At 38.6% G+C, this 26,460-nt stretch overlaps 1 protein-coding gene across 11 annotated transcripts in view; it reads right to left on the bottom strand.

The window, feature by feature from the left end:
* LPAR1 (lysophosphatidic acid receptor 1) overlaps window positions 1-26,460 on the bottom strand; it is a 181,030-nt gene that overhangs the window by 92,374 nt on the left and 62,196 nt on the right. For 6 of the 11 annotated variants that reach the window (XM_074395161.1, XM_010335965.3, XM_074395158.1 and 3 more), the window contains exon 2: window positions 12,564-12,711. In XM_074395161.1, coding sequence (XP_074251262.1) covers window positions 12,564-12,608 — 45 coding nt within the window. In that variant the 5' untranslated portion in view covers window positions 12,609-12,711. Of the gene's footprint in view, window positions 1-12,563; window positions 12,712-12,885; window positions 13,297-14,059; window positions 14,630-26,460 lie in introns of those variants that run through there. The other 5 variants (XM_074395162.1, XM_074395155.1, XM_074395154.1 and 2 more) reach the window with 5 other exon arrangements.

The raw sequence follows: 26,460 nt of genomic DNA on the forward strand, positions 1-26,460 counted from the left end.
AGGGGCCAAAACAGCCGCACCCGCTGGGACTGCGACACTGGCGACCCCTCTGCCTGGGTATCTCCTGGTCTGTGGGCAAAAGACACAGACTGGCAAATTGGATAAAAAGCCAAAACCCATCAGTGTGCTGTATCCAGGAAACCCATCTTACATGCAAGGATACACAAAGGCTCAAAATAAAGGGATGGAGGAAGATCTACCAAGCAAATGGAGAGCAAAAAAAGGCAGGAGTAGCAATTCTCATCTCTGATAAAATAGACTTTAAAGCAACAAAGATCAAAAGAGACAAAGAAGGACATTACATAATGGTAGAAGGATCACTGCAACAAGAAGAGCTAACGATCCTAAATATATATGCACCCAATACAGGAGCACCCAGATACATAAGGCAAGTTCTTAATGACTTACAAAGAGACTTAGACTCCCACACAATAATAGTGGGAGACTTTAACACCCCATTGTCAATATTAGACAGATCATCCAGACAGAAAATCAACAAGGATATCCAGGACCTGAATACAGACCTGGAACAAGCAAACCTAATAGACATTTACAGAACTCTCCACCCCAAATCCACAGAATATACATTCTTCTCAGCACCACATCACACCTACTCTAAAATTGACCACATAATTGGCAATAAATCACTCCTCAGCAAATGCAAAAGGACAGAAATCATAACAAACAGTCTCTCAGACCACAGTGCAATCGAGTTAGAACTCAGAATGCAGAAACTAACTCAGAACCGCACAGCTTCATGGAAACTGAACAACTTGCTCTTGAATGTTGATTGGATAAACAATGAAATGAAGGCAGAAATAAAGATGTTCTTCGAAACCAATGAGAATGAAGACACAACATACCAGAATATCTGGGACACATTTAAAGCAGTCTCTAGAGGAAAATATATAGCAATGAGTGCCCACATGAGAAGAAAGGAGAGATCTAAAATTGACACCCTCATCATCAAAATTGAAAGAGCTAGAGGAGCAAGATCAAAAAAACTCAAAACCTAGCAGAAGACAGGAAATAACTAAGATCAGAGCAGAACTGAAGGAAATAGAGACACAAAAAACTCTTCAAAAAATTAATAAATCCAGGAGCTGGTTCTTTGAAAAGATCAACAAAATAGACAGACCACTAGCCAGATTAATAAAAAAGAAAAGAGAGAATAACCAAATTGATGCAATAAAAAACGATAAAGGGGATATCACCACAGATTCCACAGAAATCCAAACCATCATCAGAGATTATTACAAACAACTCTATGCACATAAACTAGTAAACCTGGAAGAAATGGATAAATTCCTGGACACCTGCATCCTCCCAAGCCTAAACCTGGAAGAAGCCGAAACCCTGAATAGACCAATAACATGGTCTGAAGTCGAGGCAGCAATAAAGAGCCTACCACCCAAAAAAAGCCCAGGTCCAGATGGGTTCACAGCTGAATTCTACCAGACATACAAGGAGGAGCTGATACCATTCCTTCTGAAACTATTCCAGACAATCCAAAAAGAGGGAATCCTTCCCAAATCATTTTACGAGACAAACATCATACTGATACCAAAACCCGGCAGAGACTCAAAAAGAAAAGAAAATTTCAGGCCAATATCCATGATGAACATAGATGCAAAAATCTTCAATAAAATACTGGCAAACCGATTGCAACAGCATATCAAAAAGCTCATCCACCATGATCAAGTAGGATTCATCCCGGGGATGCAAGGCTAGTTCAACATACGCAAGTCCATAAACGTAATCCACCACATAAACAGAACCAAAGACAAAAACCACATGATTATCTCGATTGATGCAGAGAAGGCTTTTGACAAAATTCAACAACCCTTTATGCTAAAAACCCTCAATAAACTAGGTATTGACGGAATGTATCTCAGAACAATAAAAGCTATTTACGACAAACCAACAGCCAATATCATACTGAATGGGCAAAAACTGGAAGCATTCCCTTTGAAATCTGGCACTAGACAAGGGTGCCCTCTCTCACCACTCCTATTCAATATAGTACTGGAAGTTCTAGCCAGAGCAATCAGGCAAGAAAAAGAAATAAAGGGTATCCAAATTGGAAAGGAGGAAATCAAATTGTCTCTATTTGCAGATGACATGATTGTATATCTGGAAGACCCCATCATCTCAGCCCAAAATCTCCTGAAACTGATAAACAACTTCAGCAAAGTCTCAGGATACAAAATCAACGTGCAAAAATCACAAGCATTCCTATACACCACTAATAGACTTCAAGAGAGCCAAATCAAGAACGAACTGCCATTCACAATTGCTACAAAGAGAATAAAGTACCTAGGAATACAACTAACAAGGAACGTAAAGGACCTCTTCAAGGAGAACTACAAGCCATTGCTCAACGAAATAAGAGAGGATACAAACAGATGGAGAAACATTCCATGTTCATGGTTAGGAAGAATCAACATCGTGAAAAACAGCATGGTACTGATACCAAAACAGAGATATAGACCAATGGAACAGAACAGAAGTCTCAGAGGAAATACAACATACCCACAACCATCTGATCTTCGACAAACCTGACAAAAACAAGCAATGGGGAAAGGACTCCCTGTTTAATAAATGGTGTTGGGAAAACTGGCTAGCCATGTGCAGAAAGCAGAAACAGGACCCCTTCCTGACACCTTACGCCAAAATTAACTCCAGATGGATTAAAGACTTAAACATCAGACCTAATACCATAAAAACCTTAGAAGAAAATCTAGGCAAAACCATTCAGGACATAGGTGTAGGCAAGGACTTCATGACCAAAATGCCAAAAGCAATGGCAACAAAAGCCAAAATAGACAAATGGGACCTAATCAAACTCCACAGCTTCTGCACGGCAAAAGAAACAGTCAGTAGAGTGAATCGGCAACCAACAGAATGGGAAAAAATTTTTGCAGCCTACCCATCTGACAAGGGGTTGATATCCAGAATTTACAAAGAACTAAAGCAGATCTACAAGAAAAAAACAAACAAGCCTATTCAAAAATGGGCGAAGGATATGAACAGATACTTTACAAAAGAAGACATACAGGAGGCCAACAAACATATGAAAAAATGCTCATCATCACTGGTCATCAGAGAAATGCAAATCAAAACCACATTGAGATACCATCTCACACCAATTAGAATGGTGATCATTAAAAAATCGGGAAACAACAGATCCTGGAGAGGATGTGGAGAAATAGGAACACTTTTACAATGTTGGTGGGAATGTAAATTAATTCAACCATTGTGGAAGACAGTGTGGCGATTCCTCAAGGACCTAAAAATAGAAATCCCATTTGACCCAGCAATCCCATTACTGGGTATATATCCAAAGGATTATAAATCATTCTACTACAAGGACACGTGCACACGAATGTTCATTGCAGCACTGTTTACAATAGCAAAGACCTGGAACCAACCCAAATGCCCAACGATGATAGACTGGATAGGGAAAATGTGGTACATATACACCATGGAATATTACGCAGCCATCAAAAACGATGAGTTCACGTCCTTTGTAGGGACATGGATGAACCTGGAAACCATCATTCTCAGCAAACTGACACAAGAGCAGAAAATCAAACACCATATATTCTCACTCATAGGTGGGTGTTGAACAATGAGAACACATGGACACAGGGAGGGGAGCACTACACACTGGGGTCTGTTGGGGGGAAATGGGGGAGGGGCGGGGGGGTGGGGAGGTGGGAAGAGATAGCATGGGGAGAAATGACAGATACAGGTGAGGGGACGGAAGGCAGCAAACCACACTGCCAAGTGTGTACCTATGCAACAATCTTGCATGTTCATCACATGTACCCCAAAACCTAAAATGCAATAAAAAAAAAAAAAAAAAGAAAAAAGAAAATAAAGAGAGGAAGTGGAATTGCCTTTTTAAACCTCAATAGTCATTGAATCATTTTATGCAAAATAGTAAACTGATCTAATCAATATTTTTAAAAAATAAAAATAATTAACCCACTAACTACTAAAACACATTTTAGAAAGGCAACTAAATCTGAATATGAATTGAGTAACAAGTGATATTAACAAGTTGTTTATACTTTTGCTAAGTGTGATAATTTGGTTATTTAAGCAAATTATTTTTCGATATGCATATTAACATGAGGGGATTTTTTTTTTTTTTTTTTTTTTTTTTTTTTTTTTGAGACAGAGTGTTGCTCTTGTTACCCAGGCTGGAGTGCAATGGCACAATCTCGGCTCACCGCAACCTCCGCCTCCTGGGTTCAAGCAATTCTCCTGCCTCAGCCTCCTGAGTAGCTGGGATTACAGGCACGCGCCACCATGCCCAGCTAATTTTTTGTATTTTTAGTAGAGACGGGGTTTCACCACGTTGACCAGGATGGTCTTGATCTCTCGACCTCGTGATCCACCCGCCTCGGCCTCCCAAAGTGCTGGGATTACAGGCTTGAGCCACTGTGCCCGGCGACATGAGGGGATTTTTTAAAAGATGACAATGCTAGGGATTCTAGAATACTTCATCCCAAAAAAAGGGGGCAAATGAAGCAAGTGTGTCAAATGTTATTACTGAATCTAGTTGGTGGCTATATTGAGATTCACTGTTATTTTTATTTTTGTGACTGTCTGAAAGCTATCATAGTACAAAGTTCTACCAAAAAAAAAAAAAACAAAAAAAAAACCCACAAATCTTTCAGCCTCAAAAAAAAGCAACCCATTAAATGTAAAATTCAGTTTCTTCTATTTAAAAAAAAAAAATCCACTTTCTCATATCAGAAATAAAATCTTCTAAAACACAGATGGATATCCAAAAACAAGGGTCTTCCAAAACACAATAAGCAGGTACCAATCTTTTTTTTTTTTTTTTTTTTTTTTTTTTTGAGATGGAGTCTCTGTCACCTAGCCTGGAGTACAGGAGCATGGTATCAACTCACTGCAGCCTCTGCCTCCCGGGTTCAAGTCATTCTCCTGCCTTCGCCTCCAGAGTAGCTAGAATTACAGGCACATGCCACCACACCCAGCTGATTTTTGTTTTTTAGTAGAGATGGGGTTTCACCATATTGGCCAGGATGGTCTCTAACTTCTGCCCTCAGGTGATCCACCCGCCTCAGCCTCCCAAAGTGCTAGGATTACAGGCATGAGCCACTGCACCCGACCCTAATAACCTTTTATCAGAACCCTGAATGAGAATTGGAGGAACAACCTCTTAAGTAAGACACTGAAAATCTACCCAAATTCACATTTTCAATGAAAGCTACAGGAAATCACTTGGAGGAATCGAAATATCTTTATCTCCTTGGCTTAAAACCAAAGTGGTCATGAACAGTCAACCTACCGAATGGGAGAAAATTTTTGCAATCTATCCATCTGACAAAGGGCTAATATCCAGAATCTACAAGGAACTTAAACAAATTTATGAGAGAAAAACAAACCACCTCATCCAAATGTGTGCAAAGAATATGAAATGTCTTCTCAAAAGAAGACATTTATGCAGCCAAAAACCATATGAAAAAAATGCTCATCATCCCTGGTCATTAGAGAAATGCAAATAAAAACCACAATGAGATACCATCTCATACCAGTTAGAATGGCAATTATGAAAAAGTCAGGAAACAAGAGATGCTGGTGAGGCTATGGAGAAATGGGAATGCTTTTGACCTGTTGGTGGGAGTGTACATTAGTTCAACCATTGTGGAAGACGGTACAGTGATTCCTCAAGGATCTAGAACCAGAAATACCATTTGACCTAGCAAACCCATTACTGGGTATACCCAAAGGATTATAAATCATTCTACTATACAGACACATGTGCACATTATGTTTACTGTAGTACTATTTACAGTAGCAAAGATTTGGAACCAACCTAAATGCCCATCAATGATAGACTGGATAAAGAAAATGTGGCACATATATACCATGGAATGAATACTATGCAGCTGTAAAAAAGAATGAGTTTATGTCCTTTGCAGAGACATGGATGAAGCTGGAAACCATCATTCTCAGCAAACTAACACAGGAACAGAAAACCAAATACCACATGTTCTCACATAAGTGGTAGCTGAACAATGAGAACACATGAACACAGGGAGGGGAACATCACATACCAGTGCATGTTGGGGGTGGGGCTCTAGGGGAGGGAGAGCATCAGGACAAATACTTAATACACGTGGGCTTAAAACCTAGATAATGGGCTGGGTGCAGTGGCTCACACCCGTGATACCAGCACTTTGGGAGGCTGAGGTGGGCGGATCATATGGTCAGGAGTTCGAGACCAGTCTGGCCAACATAGTGAAACCCCATCTCTACTAAAATACAAAAATTAGCTGAGCACAGTGGTGCGTGCCTATAGTTGTAGCTATTCAGGAGGCTGAGGCAGGAGAATCGCTTGAACCTGAGAGGCAGAGGTTGTGGTGAGCCAAGATCGCACCACTGCACTCCAGTCTGGGCAATAGAGTGAGACTCTGTCTCAAAAAAACAAACAAACAAACAAACAAAAAACAAAAACAAAAACAAAAAATGCCTAGATGATGGGTTGACAGGTACAGCAAACTACCATGGCACATGTATCCCTATGTAACAAACATGCATGTTCTGCACATGTATCCCACAACCTAAAATATTTTAAAATACAATAACTTAAATTCAAGTAAATAAATATAAAAAAAATGTTTTAATGGTCACATAACAAATGAGGGACAGAATGACACACCTTGAAAAATACTGATGAAGAAGAATCTTTCCTGAATACTTTTTTGGTTCTCAGATACCTATTCTGGTCTCTAATATAATCCTAGGTTTGAGAGAAGACAAACTTCTCACTCTTGTACTTGACTTATTCGTGACAAATGAAAATGAAACTTTAAATCCAACTTCTACCCACAGTAATCTGACCAAGCACAGGGTAATGCTTAACACAGTGCTACAAGGAGAAAATGGCTCTGGAGAGCTGCATGTGTGTTTGGTTTCCTACTCCATCTCCTTGTCCCCAATATCCATAGGACATGAACACATTAACTCAACCTCATGATGAACAGGTTCCTGTCTACAAATACATCCTGGGAGTTTCCTCTGGATAAGGAAACTCTTTATCAGCGTCTGGACCAGCAGAATTACAAATAGGCTGCAAACACAGCATCTTCTTGCTGCTGCTAGTCCAGTTTCATCTTAGTATTCATCACCTAGCTTTGTAAGAGCTAGGTGCTCTCTCAGCATGAGAAAACAAAAATCTCACAGTCCAGGCAGGGGTAAAGCAGAGAATACAAACTTGCCCCACTTCAAAGCACAAGGCATATCTTTGACTAACTAAACAGAAATCTCAGCAGGCGTGACAATGCAAGCTTTCTTTCCTATTGTTGTTTGAAACAATCACAAGCTATTTGCTCATATTAATTAGTTTATATGTATTATTATGCAGCCTTGATTAGAAAAATGCTCTTTGTTACCAAATGAATACAGTAATGAACAAAACCAAAAGCTTTTTTAAAAAATTGTTGTGTTAGCCTCAGAAAAGGATTTTCAGGCCTTTTACACTTGAATGTGGATTTATCTTTACACAGGTCCCTGAATTCACTTGAAAAGAATGCAAGTTGATGTGCCAAACAATACCAGACTAAGGTGATAGAATGAGCTGCTTATCATACTTTGCCTAAGAAGATGCTATATCTAAATTATTTTTACCTTTTTTGAACCTGGGGAAAACTGATAAGGGAGACGACATCAGTAGAAGCTTGTGGACAAGGGCGAGTCAGCCTTGGACTAAATCTGACTGCACAAATTACATGTGAAGAATTGACATATAATCAGGAGGCCCATAATTGGCCAAAGAATCCTGGGAACCAAGTGACCCAATGGTCTGCATCTCTCCAGAAGAAGCTATCTGCCTCTATGACCTAATGCCTGGATGTATAGCTGACTCCTTCCCAGTGGGCTTAGTTCCCCCACCATCAGAGGCTGCCACTATTCCCAAAATGCAGTGAGAATAATGGAAGGAAGTACCCGGGTTAAGGTTAATTAACAAACTTGCTCAGTAGAAGAATTATCAAAAGTCAGGACTTGAACCCAGGTCTATTTCAAAGGCTGGGATCATTAAGCTAACAAAGACTTAAGATCAATGTTAAATTCTTTAATATGGTTTGCAAGACCTTGTAAAAGCTCCAACTTTATAACCTAACCCATTTATGCTAATTCTAGCATTTGCCAATTTCTGCAGTGTAACAATTCCATGTGGTTGATTTCAAGCTGCTAGCATAAAGTCAATAAACTCACAAAACTCCTGAAAATTATCAATCCACCTCTGTGAGTTGGTATAGGTGGCTCTAGGGACATCACTGTTTACAATTCCATGCCCCACTGTACCACAACCATCCAAAACAAAATTCTAAATGCTTTGCTCTCTCTCTCACACACCTTGGAACACTTGACATTCATCTACGCCTTTTCTTCTCCTTTACCAAAATAACTCATATTCATTTGTTCTCAGCCTAGTGGTCTTCCTTCAAGAAGCCTTCCCTGATCCTCCAAGTCTTTTCTTGGTTCTCCACTTTCCTCCCAGAGAACCCATACTTCTGAATTTGTGCATTCCTGCATTGGTGGCAAAGCACTGTAACTTTTTGTTTTATCTATATATCTCCCATTGTATCTCTAAACTCTGGCAGGGCAAAACTTACTTCTTTTATTTATTCCTGTATCCCGCAGGCCTGCTACAAGGCTTGCTGAACAATAATAATAATGCTTGCTAACATGTATTGGGCTATATGTGCCCAGAATATAGCTAGTGCTCGACTTAAGACCACGATTGGTTCCGACAGGCCGGTCGCAACACGATTTGGTCCTAAGTTGAGTTTGCTGTACCGAGTCTGGGATAACAGTTGAAATGGTGCACGTGGAGATGGTAGTGCTGCCAGAAGCTGGTCTGCACCGTCGTATGCCCAGCCGGGCAACGTTTGCATTGCCAGACGCGGAGCAGTCGTGGCTATCGATTGTGGTCCAAAAGTCTAATGGTCGTTAAGTTGCATAGGTCATAAGTCGATCAATACCTGTAGGTGCCAGGCACTGTTCTGAGTTTTATAGAAATTATTTCATTTCCTCCTTATGAGGAAAACAACCCTATCAAGTTGGTTTCATTATTGCTATGCTCATTCTGTGGGTAAGGAAATAGAGGCACTAAGAGGGTGAACACCTTCCCCTCCAGGCTCAGGTAATTAGTAAATTGAAGCAGGGTGACTGGGGAGCCCATGTGCCTCCTTCAAGAAACCAGTGTTTCTTGGCCATTTTTTAATCCTCATTAGTGATCCTTAAGGAGGAAAGTTAATTAAATTTAAATTCTCTCTAATGAGAAAAAAACTAAATACTAAGGAATAGGATTTTGTTGGATAGAGGTATTAGTTTTGGAGGGATATTTTCATCTCCCAAGACCCAATTTTTGTCTTCTTGGGGCAATACCATTATGTCAAGAATGTATGTTTTAGACCTTTCATTATGCACTTCCATTAATGCATCATATATTTGTCCCTAAAAATATACAATCTTGTTTTAGAATTGTAATGGTATCTTTCCCTAAGTACTATTTTGCATCTTGCTTTCTTTTTCTTCCCTACAATGTCTTTGAGCAATATATAGCTGTGTAGATATCTTCATTTGAAAACTCCTGAATAGTGGTCAGGTGTGGTGGCTCAAGCCTTTAATCCCAGCACTTTGGGAGGTCGAGACAAGCAGATCAACTGAGGTCAGGAGTTTGAGACCAGCCTGGCCAACATGGTGAAACCCCATGTCTACTAAAAATATAAAAATTAGCCAGGCACACACCTGTAATCCCAGCTACTTGGGAGGCTGATGTAGGAGAATCATTGGAACCCAGGAGGCAGAGGTTGCAGTGAGCTGAGATCACACCACGGCCCTCCAGCCTGGGCAACACAGCAAGACTCTGTCACAAAAAGAAAAACTAAATAAACTACTGAATAGTATTTCAATCATGTCCACATTCCTGAATTCATTAAGTCTTCCTACTACTGGATATTCACAAAATTTTGTACTTCTTGATTTGCAACCAGTGCTTCAACGAATATTTTTATACACTCCTTGAGCTTATGTATGTGTTTTTTTAAATGTAGATTCCAAGACAGGAGCAGGGCATGTGAAAAGTGTATAATTTTAATAGATATTGTCAAATTACCCTTCAGAGTAACTGTACCAATTTACTTTCCCACAGGGAATTTACAAGAGTATACATTTCCCCCAGTGACTGTATGAAATATAACCTCTTTCTCCCTTGGGTAGTGTTAAACATTGTAATTAAATGAGTCATTTAATAGTATTTCTATTCCTCACCAGCTGATAAGAAAATGCCATTGGAAATGCTGACAGATGACAGCAGCAACACTGGAATATGGAAATACCTTGTCTAGAAAATCTGTGCTAGCCTAACTCACCGCACAAAAGGACTAAGAAGAGTCATTACATGGGAACAGCTGCAGTGGACTTTGAAATAGTGACCTCAGGTAACAGGCACTAAATCTCTTTGCCCATTCTCCAAGTTTCTGATACACCAAAAAAAAATCTATTGAGGATAAGGGAAACCAAACACCCAAAGTAAATGAACTGTTGAAAGGACAGTGATACACTTACCAGAAAGACAAATGCATATGATGGTGGTAACACCAAACATTCTGGAAAATAATGCTAATGACCTTAGTATTTTATTCTTTATTCATACGATATGAATTAAGGGCTTTATTCATATGATAAAATTCCAAGGTCGACAACAAGGATGACATCCCAAATGGTGCTGAGGAGAAAACACTATACTAAACGAAGTAAGAATGTCCCTTGTTCTTTTTGTCTTTCTTCGCTCCGTCTCTCACAAACACACACACCCCTACTTGAAATACATACAAAATTGAATAGCCTGCAAAATCATACTGAAAAAAGGAGTGTGGAACAACGTTCTGTATCAAGTTCAAATTTCAATCAATATAGCTCTTTCTTGTATGCCTTTTCTTTAAAGTTGGCTGAGGCCAGAGGCAGTGGCTCATGCCTGTAATCCCAGCACTTTGAGAGGCCAAGACGAATGATCACCTGAGGTCAGGAGTTTGAGACCAGCCTGGCCAACATGGGGAAACCCTATCTCTACTAAAATACAAAATTAGCCAGGTGTCGTGGTAGGTGCCCGTAATATTAGCTACCCAAGAAGCTGAGACAGAACAATCACTTGAACCCGGAAGGTAGGTTGCAATGAGGCAAGATCGCACCACTGGACTCCAGCCTGGGCAACAGAGTGACACTCCTTCTCAAAAAAATAAATAAATAAATAAAGTTGGGCAAAAAATGATTGTCATGAATGAGAGAGAAGGTCACACTATAGAAAAAATATGGATAAAGCTGGAAATCATCATTCTCAGCAAAATGACACAAGAACAGAAAACCAAACACCACATGCTCTCACTCATAAGTGGGTGCTGAACAATGAGAACACATGGACACAGGGAGGGGAACATCACCTACCAGGGCCTGTCAGGGGTGGGATGCTAGGAGAGGGATAGCAGGGAGTGGGGGGATAGAAGTGGGATAGCATTAGGAGAAATACCTAATGTAGATGACAGGGTAATGGATGCAGCAAACCACCATGGCATGTATACATCGATGTAACAAACCTGCACATTCTGCACATGTACCCCAGAACTTAAAGTATAATTTCATAAAAAAAGAAAGAAAGAAGATAAATGAAGAGTAAATGGGAAATGACACTTGCTGAGTACTTTATATGCCACATGTATATAAACTATCATTTAATCCATGTAACCATCGTGTGAGGAATGATTACATGCAAGGAAACTGAAACTGAGAGAGGGTGGCATGACTAAGGATCTTCATCCCGCAGTCAGAGGAACAGGGATGTGAACTGTGGCCTTATGACTCCAAAGTCTGTTTCCACATTGTATTATACTCTCTGCTGAATCTGAAAGAGTCCAGTGAATTCTTGATTAGATCAGGCTGTAAAATCATCTGAACAAAGACCATATTTCTGCCTTATTACTGCTCTTCACTGAACAGAAAAATATAACTCATATGATTGCTGTTCAGAAGTTTCTGGATTTGCATTTTGTTTTCAAAGTTCCTAAAGCAGGTCAAGGAAAAAGAGTAAGTATAGGAGGAGGACAAGACAGCTCTCAGAACACTTGCTATAAAGTTAGATCCATTCTGATATATTTTATTAAATCCCACCCACTCACCCACCCCACCACGAAAGTCAAGAGAGGAAAAGCAGCAGGGTTTACTATTGACTTATTTTAATTCAGAGTCTGATGCCTATAGTGACAGTTGGGCATCCTAAGCACTGAAAACCAAGGCATCCTAAGAACAGAGGCCAGTTCACTAAAATCACTTGTTTATTGTTCCAGCTGCTTCCTGAACTAAATGGCACCTCACTCACAAAAGCACCATTATTCAAATATGCACCAAATGATAGCCAGAGAGATATACATGATCCCTAGAGTCAAACACACTTTCTAAAACCCAATTTAAATATTTGACAAAATGATGATTACCTCAGACCTCTGCTAGTTTGAAGCCCTTACCTGGGGCTGTGAAATTGCAGGGATGGAAGTAGAGATGGCAGCCATGACCGCTCTGTGGTTGTAGGCAGTGAATGTGCCCCAGAACTATAGGAGACAAATTTTCTTGTTTGTGAATCAGATCGAGGTCATGCTAGGAGAAACTGTGTACCTGGAAAACAACAGGAAAACCCACATTTAGCATAAAAGACTAGCATATGGGTATGAAGTACCATTAGCCAAAAGAGGCAAGGATCCCTACACATCAGTGCCAAATAACAGCTTAATGCCAACAGGAAGCCAGTAAGGAAAATCTAACATCTAAATTCCATGATTTCCATATTACCTGTCCAAATACTCTTAAGTTGAGGAATTTTCATAGCTTTGAATCCAACTCTGTGTCCCTGCCAGATGTTCTGTGGAGACAGTTTCAAGTCACAGAGCTAGGGAGGGTGGCTGAGGGGGAAAAGCCATCTGACATATAAAAGGAACTGAATAATCCTCAGTGAAGAACTGATGGCTTACACAGAGGGCAAAGAGAATGCAGTAACCACCCCCATTTATCTGAGGAGTAGATTCTAAGCTCCCACCTCCCAGTAGATACTTGAAACTGGATAGTGGGTCCCACGCGATGGCTCATGCCTGAAATCTCAGCACTTTGGGAAGCCGAGGCGGGCGGATCACCTGAGGTCAGGAGTTTGAGAGCAGCCTGGCCAACATGACAAAACCCCATCTCTGCTAAAAATACAAAAAATAGCTGGGCATGGTGGCATATGCCTGTAATCCTAGCTACTCAGGAGGCTAAGGCAGGAGAATTGCTTGAACCTAGGAGGTGGCGGTTGCAGTGAGTCAAGATGGCACCCCTGCACTCCAGCCTCGGCAACAGAGCGAGACTTTGTCAAGAAAGAAAAGAAAAGAAAAGAAAAAAAGAAAAGAAAAGAAAAGAAAAGAAAAGAAAAGAAGGAAGGAAGGAAAAAAGAGAAAGAAAAAGAAAGAAAGGAAAGAAAGAAAGAAAGAAACAAACAAACAAACAAACAAAGAAACTGTGAATAATAGCCAACCCTGTACATAACAGAGACAGCTACTAAGTGACTAATGTGTGGGTAGCATACACGGTGCGGAAATGCGGAAATGAATCACACGGACAGTGTGAGATTTCATCCACACTATTTTACAACTTGTAAACTGTTTATTTCTGAAATTTTTCATTTAATATTTTTGGACCAAGTTTAATTGCAGGTAACTGTAACAGTGGAAAGTGAAACTTCAGATAAGGGTGGACTGCCCTAATACCATCAAGTGATTAGATATCACCCAGTCCAATCCCACCTATTTACACAAGAAAAATCGAGGCTGAGAGAAGAAAAGTGACTAGAATCACACGTTTAATGTTAGAACCAGGACTACAGCAGGACTATAGGACCAGGCCTATATGAAACAACAAAAGTGATTGTGTTCCCTGCCTATACTTCCTCAAGGAACTTAGTTGCTACTTCTAAGACTAAAGAAAGGCAAGATACCTGATCCTGTAGGAGTCAGTCATGAGAGGTCAGGTACTCAGATAGGTGGATGGGGAGCTTCGTAAATCAGACATCCACCTGTGTGAAAAAGAGTGCATTTCTAAAATCCTTTTGACATCCTCAAAGGGAGGAGGTAAATAAGCACAATGTATAACCAAATCTTCTCTTATTAACATGTTCATTAAGAAAACTCAGAAAGATGCTAACTTCCCTACAGTAAATAATGGCTCTAGTTCTGTCCAAAGGCTGATGTGACTCTTTCCACATTGCAATTTAGTCCAGAGAGAAAAAAAGTTTTCATTTTAAGAAAAGAATTTTTTAAGATTCTTTCATTTTTTAGAAACGTTTTCATTTTCAGGTGGTTTTTATACCCCCTAACAATATCTATTCTTTTATTCAAAAGACCTTGTTGGCCGGGCACAGTGGCTCACATCTGTAATCTCCGAACTTTGGGAGGCAGAGACCGGTGGATTATTAGAGGTCAGGAGTTTGAGATCAGCCTGGCCAACATGGTGAAATGCCATCTCTACTAAAAATATAAAAATTAGCTGCGCATGGTGGCACATGCCTGTAATCTCACCAACTCAGGATGCTGAGGCAGGAAAATTACTTGAACCCAGCAGGCGGAGGCTGTAGTGAGCTGAGGTGATGCCACTGCACTCCAACCCGGGTGACAGAACGAGACTCCATCTCAAAAAAAAAAAAAAAAAAAAAAAAAAAAAAAAAAAAAAAAAAAAGACATTATTGAACATCTGTAGGGAACTGGGAGCACAAAAAGTAAGGCTAAGCCAGTCTTGACTTTAGGGAGCTTTTATCTGTAAATATACTTTCTAGTTTCACCAACATGCAAGATGATACCTGAACACTTTTCACACTATTAGAAAATGATACTTTTCATAACAGTAAAAGTAATGAACCTGGGGTCACAAGATCCAAGTCTTGTACAGTAGGAACTGTGGAGTTGGACATTTACTCCAAGTCCTTTGTCCCCCAAATCCCATGGTGCTACCCTATATTAGCGCAGGGATATTGGGCAAATGAGAAGCTCAGAAGAGGTGCTTTTCTAAGAAATAATCTAGATTTGACAGTAACTTCTATAGGCTTAACTTTTTAATTGCTATGTTTTTGTGCAGTATCCTTCATACTGCAGTTTCAATCACTTTAGGCTCTAGTTGCTTAGAACTGTAGAGCCTTCCTATTTTCTTCCCCCATTAGAGCAATTATTTTTATTGACAAATAAATAGTAAAGTTCTCAAGCTATCTCGTCATGACGTTCAACACAGAATTCCATAGCTGCCCTGTGACAATACTGATGTTCTTCTCAGTCCCAGTGTTAGGAGCAAAAAAGATTTATCACACTGTGAAGGTAAATAAACAGTCCAGGAGAAAAGTATATGTATACAGAACCTTGCCTTTTTCAAGATGACTGTTAGAGTGCCGGACCTACCCAAGAAAATCACAGGACCCTCACAGTGTACTATTTTATACTAAACTTATCCCTGGTACTATTTTGTGCCCACTCCTACTTTCATTTTTCCTTTCTCCCTCTTATGTATTTATAATTCACATTATCTTGTTCTGTGTGACATAAATGAATATATCAATAATATGATAAATAAAAAGCAAAAAATCAAGCACACAAGATTCCATTCTTAAGGACACATACTACATGCTCAGGTGCAATATCCTTTCACCAAGCTAAGTTATTAAGCAATATAACCTTATAATACTTTCAATATTCAGAATATAGAGAGTTGCCTGAAAGCTAAACACGGGCACCTAGCTCATAGCAAGGAAAGCGATATAGAAATAGATGAGATACACCAAACAAATATGTCATATGGCGTCACTACTAACAACAGCAGAGGGAAAGATGGAAGGCTGGGAATTAATGAGGCCACTGGATGCCAACCATTGGAGCAGTCATTTCCCCTAGTGTCTGAGGCAGATACTATTCAGTTATTTTACAGAGGAGACACCGCAGACTTTGAAAGGTGTTGTGAGGTTATACAACATACCCACAGTCCCACAGTCAGGAAAGGAAAGAGCTGAGGTAGGTCTGAACCAGGACCAATGCTAAGACTTATACTCTTTCCATAGGCCAATACTCCAAGTGATCAAAGATTAAGAAAACATGGAAAGCACATGGAATCTTTAAGCAAAAATGTCAGATAAAAAATGGAGAAAGTAGGATGAAAGTCAGACAACCTACAGAGTAACCCTGAGACAGAACATTGTGCTGCTCTCATCTACATAAAATTTTAATCATGTGACCCTCATTTGGATGTTTCATTTCCTTGAGATGCCCAATAAATATGACAGATTGTTAATTTCATATTTTCAAAATGAAAATAAGACAGAAAATTAAATGTCTTCTTCTAAAACATGAGACATGTCTAATTTTGAGCCTTTTGTTGAACCTATTCACACATTACAAGAACGCTTTAAAAAATAGTGTATTTGCCAAATACAAGGGCTGCATGATATAACTTCAAAGGTATAAATCAGTTTTCTCTTGGGAGTGAAGTCTTAAAATTATATCATGAAATCTATTTACTTCTCAACTTATTTACAAAACTGCACAAATCATGGGGGAACCAAACAAGGCAAAAAAGTCATTCCCCTAAGTAATCATGCCATGCAGTATCTAGCTGAGTAAGCTGGGTCACTTTGACAGAGGAACCCCCTGCCTTACCAGAGCCCCAGACTGTCAACTAGAGAGTTGCACAATAATTTTTTTTGTGTGTGTGTGGTAGTCGTAGCTTGTTTAACTCTTCCAAATGCTTGGATACCTGTTCTGCAAGTCTTCCAACCTGCCATCAGCCAAACTCTCCATTTCCTTTGCTTGAACTTCGAAATGGTGTTCTAGCCACAGAAAACCACGAATTAATGTGGGTTTGCCCTGCTGACATCAGGCTCTCTAACTGCCCTTGGAGGGTTACTGTTGCCCCTTCTCTTCTTTCCTAATTGTCTCCATTTTCTATTCTCCTAGGCATCTCTTCTCATCTCTATTTCTCTTCTCAAACTGTAAAATTACCTCTAATGCCTCTCACTTGCAAAAGATGAGCCTTATCATCTCTTTATTTATTGGATGATTCATCCATTCTTTTATAGTCACTGGGTCTAAATTACCTCAATAGCCCCCCTTCAATTCAAATCACATGTATAAAATACAATTTCCAAATAAGAAAGCTATATAAGCTCATTTCTTTGTGCCAGATTGCCAAAGAAATGACCAGTTGGTTAGAAGAGAAAATATCCTGAATCAGCCCTGGAAATTACAGATCTCACCTATTTGTTAAACGTCTGGAAATACATACTTGAAAGAATCGACATGGGAGGTTGACAAAAGGACTAAGACACAATATCCTCTTCGTGTGAAACTGCAACTGCATGACCAGAAAATAAGCAAATGAGAATCCACTAAACCCATAATGATACCCCTAGTTCAGAGGGATAGGGACTGAGGGAACTAAGCCCAGGAAGACTTGGGGTACATTTAAAATACACTAACTCCTTTAAAAGGATTCCTGGCTTCAGAGGCCAGCCAAGCAAGTAACCTCTGGCTGCATTTACTTCTGATTGACAGGTGGCCATGATGACTACCACGGAAAACATGTGGGACAAAGACACTCCCAGCTGGCTCCTGGCAATGGCAGCCATGCCAAGTGACAATGACCTTGCTAATTACTGAGTGCCACACCAAACACCTAAAAGAAAGTCTCTAGTTTGAGGCAAACTTCCCTTTGATTACCTCTGGAGCTGATGCTGGCTCTTTTCCCAGGCCTCACAGGAATATGAATTCCTAATTGGTAAATTAATCTACTACAAATATAACCTTTTCCCTTTGTCTGGACTTGAGTCAAATAGTGACTCATACAAGTTTCTTGAAAGAACACAGGGTTGCTAATGCGTGTGGGGCTTAAAACCTAGACGACGGGTTGATAGGTGCAGCAAACCACCATGGCACATGTATACCTATGTAACAAATCTGCGCGTTCTGCACATGTATCCTGGAACTTAAGGTAAAATTTAAAAGAAAAAAAAAAGAAAGAACACAGGGCAATGCTGAATATGCACTGACTTCCCTAAGGATAAGCAAAGGAGAAAAATCTAAATCCACCAGGCAAATATAACATATTATGGTTCAAAAAAGGGGAAGATTCTAGAATCAGAGCAAATATTTACTTAATAAATAGGTATACTATATAAAAGATAAAACTTTACTAACAGAAAATTTCTAGCTCATAGTCTTAAAAGTCCAGAGGACACAGCAGAATCTTTGAACACAGAGCAGGTAGTCATAGAAAGAAATATGAGATCAGAAAAGAGTTTGTATTAACCAGAAAAGAAAATGTGAATTATGAACTTGAATAAAAGCAATCAAAGAAGCAGAAAGTAGAATATTTTTAAAAAGCAAAAAATAAAATTATGACACAAAAGATAAAACAGACTTCTCAGGGGTGGTTGTGGGAAGCTAAGTGGGTAAAGATTTTAGAGCCTTCATCTCCAAAACAGAATAGATAAACAAAAAGCAATAAAGGAGAAAAGAAGAAACCATCAGTGCTGAAACCAGGAAAGGTCAAATTTATACTCAAAAGTTTCAAAAACTATTACAGATATGTAACAATTTAGATAAAGTGGAGGAATTTTTCAGACTATGTATCAATCTTCAGAGAGCCCTATAGTCTGATAGAAACAAACAAACAAACAAAAATCCTGAACCCCAAACCTGAAGGGAAAAGATGAGATAGAGGCAGGCCAGAGATGAAGTTTGTCTTTCTTATTATCTCTTCCCTCTACTGGAGCTAAATAGCATCTGAAGCCAGTTTTATACCATCTAAGGCCTGAGGAGACTGAAAGATGTTTCTCTCTGGAATCTGAGCAGATGAATAGGTTCAACAATAGTAACATCAAGAAGAATATATTGGACTTATTCAAACAAAAACATGATGCTTAAAAAGCAGTAATTCAAAATGCTAAAAAGTTGATCCCACAGAAGTAGAGAGTTGATCCCACAGAAGTAGTGGTTACCAAAGGCTGGGGTGGTTTCGGGGAGAGGGAGTTGGGAAGATATTGATGAAAGGATACATATTTACAGTTAGACAAGAGGCACAAGGTCAGCTCTACTGTAGTTAGACAAGAGGAATAAAGTCAGATCTATCGTATAGGATGGTGACTAGAGACAATGACGATATATAGTATTCTTGGACAATGCTAAGGGCATAGATGTTAACTGTTCTTACCACAAAAATAAGACTATGTGAGGTAATGCATTTGTTCTAGACTTAACCATTCCACAGTATATATATGCATACTTCAAAGCATCATGTTGTGCATGATAAATACATATAATTTTATATGCCAATTTTTAAGAATTTCAAAAAAAAAATCAGTAGATAGATTGGAATATAACTTTAAGTAATGTGTCCAAAATGTAGAGTTAAAAAAAAAAAAAAAAAAGCCGGACACGGTGGCTCAAGCCTATAATCCCAGCACTTTGGGAGGCTGAGGCGGGTGAATCACAAGGTCAAGAGATCGAGACCATCCTGGTCAACATGGTGAAACCCTGTCTCTACTAAAAATACAAAAAATTAGCTGGGCACGGTGGCGCGTGCCTGTAATCCCAGCTACTCAGGAGGCTGAGGCAGGAGAATTGCCTGAACCCAGGAGGCGGAGGTTGCGGTGAGCTGAGATAGCGCCATTGCACTCCAGCCTGGGTAACAAGAGCGAAACTCCGTCTCAAATAAAAAAAAAAAAAAAAAAAGGTAAAAGATGATAGAACAGTAAAAGTGAGAAGGCTACAAAATGAGTCCAGAAGTCTAATAGTCAAATAGAATTCCAGAATAAAAAAGTAAAGGAAATGTGGGTAGGGGTGAAGTCAAATGACTAACTCAAAATATTTTCTAAAATGTAAGGTCATAACTGTGCAGACTGTAAGGGCCCACTGAGTGCCTACCTGCCCACTTCATTTGATTTCAATATGCCCACATTAAGCACATCATCTGTCATCATGAGTTCTGTTTTTTTAATGGTAAGGATATTTAAAAGGTTCTATAAAATATCAGAAAGCGGATGGGAAAGCTCATAAGCAAATAGTTATGAATCAGAAAGTCTTTGGACTTTTCAACAGCAACCCTGAAAGCTAGAAGACAATGAAGCAATGAGGAAGGCAGTTTACAACCTGGAGTTCTATCGTCGGAGGTTCTTCTGCAAAACAGGGAGGAAACTAAGAAAAAGACAGGCATGTGATACAGGAAACAGGAGTTCAATACAGGATGGGAGTAAAAAAAAAAAAAAAAAATCCGGGCGCGGTGGCTCACGCCTGTAATCCCAGCACTTTGGGAGGCCGAGGCGGGTGGATCACGAGGTCAAGAGATCGAGATCATCCTGGTCAACATGGTGAAACCCCGTCTCTACTAAAAATACAAAAAAATTAGCTGGGCATGGTGGCGCGTGCCTGTAGTCCCAGCTACTCAGCAGGCTGAGGCAGGAGAATTGCCTGAACCCAGGAGGCGGAGGTTGCGGTGAGCCGAGATCGCACCATTGCACTCCAGCCTGGATAACAAGAGTGAAACTCCGTCTCAAAAACAAACAAACAAACAAACAAACAAGGAATTCCTGGCATAACTGTAAAGGGAGATCCTTGGATGATAAGCAAGAAGACTTGAGAAGTAGCCTTGACAATAACTGTCTCTCTGGATATACCAAGAAGAGATTTGGATAACCAAGGTCGTTTAGGACTGAATGAGTGAAAAGCACACAGAAAATTAAGCAAACATCAAAAGAACAATTCACTTAAACAGAACAAAAAATTTGCAGAAGAGGAAAAGGACTCAGAATTCTACAGGGCTCAGGTATGAATCACATTAACAAGGTCATCATCCTATTAACACTCAATAATGGCCTCCTCAAAATCATGACCTAACTATACTAAGACAAGGAGGTTCAGGATGGGAGTATATGAATGGTACACTTTGCACATGGTACATCTATAAATATTCAAAACTGGTAAGTTGAAAGAAATAAGCTTAGAATTCCACAAAGTCCATATTTCAAAACCTGTCATTCACAATTTTAAAAGTTTTCAAAAATAAGTTTACAAAAATCTTAGATTCAATGCAAATATCAAATGAGGCTGCTAAAACAGCTGAAAGTGGCAGCTCTGGGGAAGGTAAAATTGTGGGAAGAGAGCAAGGACTCCTCTTTCCTGGCAAGCATCAGAGCTAACACTTTAAATTACATACATCCTGTCATTTACAGCAATGGTTGAGCCTGGAGGACAGCATGTTAAGCGAAGTAAGTTAGGCACAGAAAGATAAATACTGCATGTTCTCGCTCCTATGTGGGAGCTAAAAATTTGACCTCATAGAAGTAGAAAGTAGGATAGTGCTTACTAGATACTAAGAAGCCTAGTGAACAGGAAGGGATAGGGAGAAGCTAGTTAATGAATATACAAAGTCATACCTAAATAGTGAGGATAAGTTCTAACATTCTGTAGATCTGTGGAATGACTATAGCAAACACTAATTTATTGTATTTTTTCAAATAGCTAGAAGAGAGGACTTTGACGGTTACCCATATACAGAAATGATGAAGGTTTGAGGTGATGGATATGTTAATTGCCTTAATTTGATCATTACACATTGTATACATGTATCAAAATATCACACTGTATCCCATAAATATGTACAAATGTATGTCGATTAAAATGAATATATTAAAAGATGATATAGAGGAACAAATCCCAAGCATCATTTAATTTCTTCAATAAATAACTCAGAATAATATATATGCCATAAATAACTTTATGTTAACATATTTAGCTGTTTTGTCCTTAAAAGGACTATTTTTATGAGAAAACTACCTTACCATCATCACACTTAAAAAATTAACCAGAGGTACTTGATATCGTCAAATATTCAGTAAGTTCACAATCCCCTGATTTTCTTATAATGTTTAATAGTTTGGTTGGTTGAGTCAGAATTCAAATAAAGCACATACATTTCTTTTTTTTCAAAGAGGAAGAAAGACAGGAAGTGCTGCATAGTAGTTACCAGTACACCTAGGGAATCCAACTGTCTAAGTTCAAATACCAGTCCTTCCAGTGTGACCTTGGGCTATACAGTTGAAATACCTATATTGGACAGGTTATGTCATCTCTCCTTGCCTCAGATTTCTCCTCTGTAAAATTGGCGTAATAATAGTAAGGCTGCCATGTATGACTGTAAGAACTGAATTGATTAATATACCTAAGAAACCCGAATAATACTTATGGTATTACGAACAATATTGTGAACACAGTAAAAGTGATAGCTAGCACTGTTTGCCAAATAAATTATCTACCTATATATTTTTAAATTATAAACATTTACAACTTTGATTTAAAATTCTTTAAGAAAATAAGAAAAAATAATATCACTACAGAAACTAAAAATTTAAAACTACAAAAGACAGAAGTGCCACTACAGAAAACCAAGTTGGTTCCATGGAAGACTGGCTTGGGGAAAAGTATCTGTGCTTACAATAATGAAAATTACTAGACTGATTAGAAATTATGGGTATAAATCACAGCAAATAAAGAATCAAGATAATTGGCACACTTAAGATGAATAAATGGAACAGAAGTTACTTAGCAATAAAAGTAAACTTTCCTAACTCCTGCAACTCAAAGCCAAAAACAACAACCAACTTAACCAAAAATTGGGCAAAAGACTTGAGTAGACACTTCTCCAAAAATGTGTATATATAAACATACAGACACAAGCACACACATACACAAAGCCAAACGTGAAGAGATGCTCAACATCACTAATCATCTGGAAAATGCAAATGCAAATCAAAATAGTAACATATCACCTGATACCCATTAAGATGTTCATTACCAAAAAAAGAAGTATTAGCAAGGATATAGGCAAATTGGAACCCTTCAGCACTGTTGGTGGGACCAAAAATGGTACAGCAACTATGGAAAACAGTATGGTGGTTCCTCAAAAAATTAAAAATAGAATTACCATATGATTTAGCAATCCCACCTCTGCGTATATACTCAAAATAATTGAAAATGACATTTCAAAGACACATTTGTATACCCACATTTGTAGCAGCATTATCTACAAGAGCCAAGAGGTAGAAGCAACCCAAGTTTTCAACAACAGATGAGCAGACATAAACTAAATTGGTATATACATACAATGGATTATCATCCAGGCTTCAAAAGGATATTCTGGTATATACTATGACATGGGTGAACCCTGAGGACATTATGCTAAGTGAAATAAGCCAGTCAAAAAAGGACAAATATTCCACATATATGAGGAACCTAATAGAGTAGTCAAATTCACAGAGAATTAGTACAGTAGTACTTGCCAGGGACTGGAAGAGAGGGATGAATGGGAAATTGCTGTGTAATGGGTATGCAGTTTCAGTTTTACAAGATGAAAAGAGTTCTGGAGACTGGTCACACAACAGTCTGAATATACTTAACACTACTGAACTGTACACTTAAATGGTTAAAAGGATAAATTTTATGTGTATTTTACAATGATTTTTTAAAAAGTGTGACAATTCCAGGAAAAATATAAAATAAATGTTAACTGAAAAACAGGTTTTAAAGTTAATAAACTTAAAAAATTAAAAGAAATCCCATTGAAAAAAATCAAATAGGGAAAACAAATCAAATCATAATGGGAAAAAAAAATTGGGCTGGACACAGCCATTAACCTCACCCCAACAAATAAGACAAAAGAATAAATTTCAAGATTTTGTCAGAAATATGGAATTATTAAAAAAAATTCTATAGTCAGCCAAGCCTTCATTTGTCTGCAATAACAAAAACAACTTTTAATATTTTTATTTTTTATTTTCATGGGTACATAGTAGGTGTATATATTTATGGGGTATATGGGATATTTTGATGCAGGCATGCAATGCATAATGTCACATCAAGGCAAATGGAGTACCCATCACCTCAAGCACTTATCCTTTCTTTGTGTCACAATCCAATAATTCAATTATGCTCTTTTAGTTATTATAAAATGTGAAATAAATTCACCCTGTTGTACTACCAAATACTAGATCTTATACATCCTATTTAACTATATTTTTGAATCCATTAACCTTCTTACCTTCCTACCCTCTCATAACTATCCTTCTATTCTCTGTCTCCGTAAGTTCAATTGTTTTAATTAGTTCCCACAAATAAGAACATGTAAAGTTTGTCTGTGACTAGCTTATTTCACTTAACACAGTGACCTCCAGCCCCATCCATGTTGTTGCAAATGAAAGGATCTTATTCTTTTTCTGGCTGGATAATACTCCATTGTGTATAAGTACCACAGGTTCTTTATCCATTTTTCTGTTAATGGACACTTAACGCTGCTTCCAAATCTTGGCTATTAGGAACAGTGCTGCAATAAACATGAGACTGAAGAGATCTCTTCAATATACTGATTTTCTTTCTTTTGGGTATATACTTAGCAGTGGAATTGCTGGATCATATGGCATAATTAAGGTATATTTCTCTCTGAAAAATCCACTTAACAACATAATACAGCTACTCATATGACAAATCAAAATAATGAGTTCAAGAAAACTCTGGCAAGAGCAGCTTGTCAATCCAGATAAGCACAGAATACCTGTGATAGTAAAGATGACCAAAAGAAATGCAGCTTTAGTAGAAAAAAAAAAAAAAATCCAGTTGAAATACATGTAGCTAATAAGCTAAAAATGGAAACTCCAGAAAAATCACAAGAAAAAGGAGAACGTTCTTCACCTTTTGAGAAAGGAGCCAGTCAATGCTGTTTCATTTCTAAAGTTGATAAAATAAGAATTTCAGGTTGAAAGAATAAAAAAGAAAAAGGAAAAGGGGAAAACCGGATGACAGAGGTATGGCCATGCTAAACTTTTTATCTGGGCTACTTATTCCTACCACTGACCCTATCCCCTTCACTGACAGTGAAGCAAATGGTTCAGCTGCAATGAATGAAGCTATGGGTCCATTTGCTTCACATGCAGATTCAAAACAAAGAAAACAGAAATACATTTGAGAAACCAAATGACTACCTAATGTTTTGTTTTAAAATACCACCGCCACCTGTGGCTACAGAAACTCTCCTCTCTTCCTTAGAGTATCAGGCCTAAGATCCTGCTTCAGCATACTCACAGAACACAATATATTTTATGTTCATAAATCTTTGCCATTCCACAAATAAGATCAGTTTTTTCATTTGCTTCTCAGCTTTTCAATTAGATCTTTTATTCTCAACTTGGTCTAAAAGTCTGTCATTTTTTTCTACATGGCACAGAGCGATGCATTCCAAAGAAGAAATACAACTAGCCTGTCCTGCGCACACTGACTGGAGAGAGAAACACAATTAACACAATTGTGCTATTTTACATGTATTTTATCAGGTCAGAGTCCAGTATTCCAGAAACTGAAGAAACTGGCCAAAAATTATATTAGTAAACTCCCTGTCTTAATTGTAAAGACTGTATTGCCAACTATATAGTTTTCACTTTAGAAGTGGTCCTGATGGAGAAGAATGCTATCCTGACACTTACCAAAATAACCAAGAATTGTAAAATTTAAATTATAGAGATTATTATCTTAGAGTAATTGTCTCTACTACAAGGCAAAGGATATATTGGCGAAACTGTTTAGCCTCAAAGTCAAGCTAGTTTGTGCTACAATGTTTAGAAAGTGGGAGAAAATCTCTACTTAGGAGTATTAAATCAGGAATGGCCTAGAACTACAGATTTCTGAGTTGGAGAAAACTGAACTCAAGAGAGTGTGATCATGAAGACAGAAAACAAGAAGAGAAGGAATGAGATCTACATTTTAAGGGGAAATAAAGGTAGAGGATTCAAAAAGAGGACTGAAAAAAATCCTCTTGAAAAGTAGAATTATTCTCTTTGAGTAAGAGACAGACTTCATTCTGCCCTGTTTCTTTCCAGAGTTGTCTAAACTCTTGATCTTTTTAGTGTGTGCATGCCATGATGCTCAGCCGTTTGCATAGGGACCCACGGCAATGCAAATATGAATTAGAATTAGGATTTCCACCTATAGGAGAAGCACCCTGCAGGGTGGATACATTTCTACTGTGGACGCCACTGAGCCAAGCTGGGGTGTTTTCAGTCCATAGTTTTCACAACAAGGAGAATTACAATCTCTATAACCAAATTTCACATAGGCTAGACTCTTCCAACCACAGATGAGTCTTGAAGAATATTTCCTTCTAAGAGTAAGTACATGTTTCTAACATCAGAAGTAATTCTCAGCCAAATGTGGTGGCTCATGTCTGTAATCCTGGCATTTTGAGAGGCCAAGACGGGAGGATTGCTTGAGTCAAGGAGTTTGAGACCAACCAGGGCAATATAGTGAAATCCTGTCTCTATGAACA

This window comes from Saimiri boliviensis, chromosome 2, assembly GCF_048565385.1.
Source record: "Saimiri boliviensis isolate mSaiBol1 chromosome 2, mSaiBol1.pri, whole genome shotgun sequence".
Taxonomy (NCBI): domain Eukaryota; kingdom Metazoa; phylum Chordata; class Mammalia; order Primates; family Cebidae; genus Saimiri; species Saimiri boliviensis.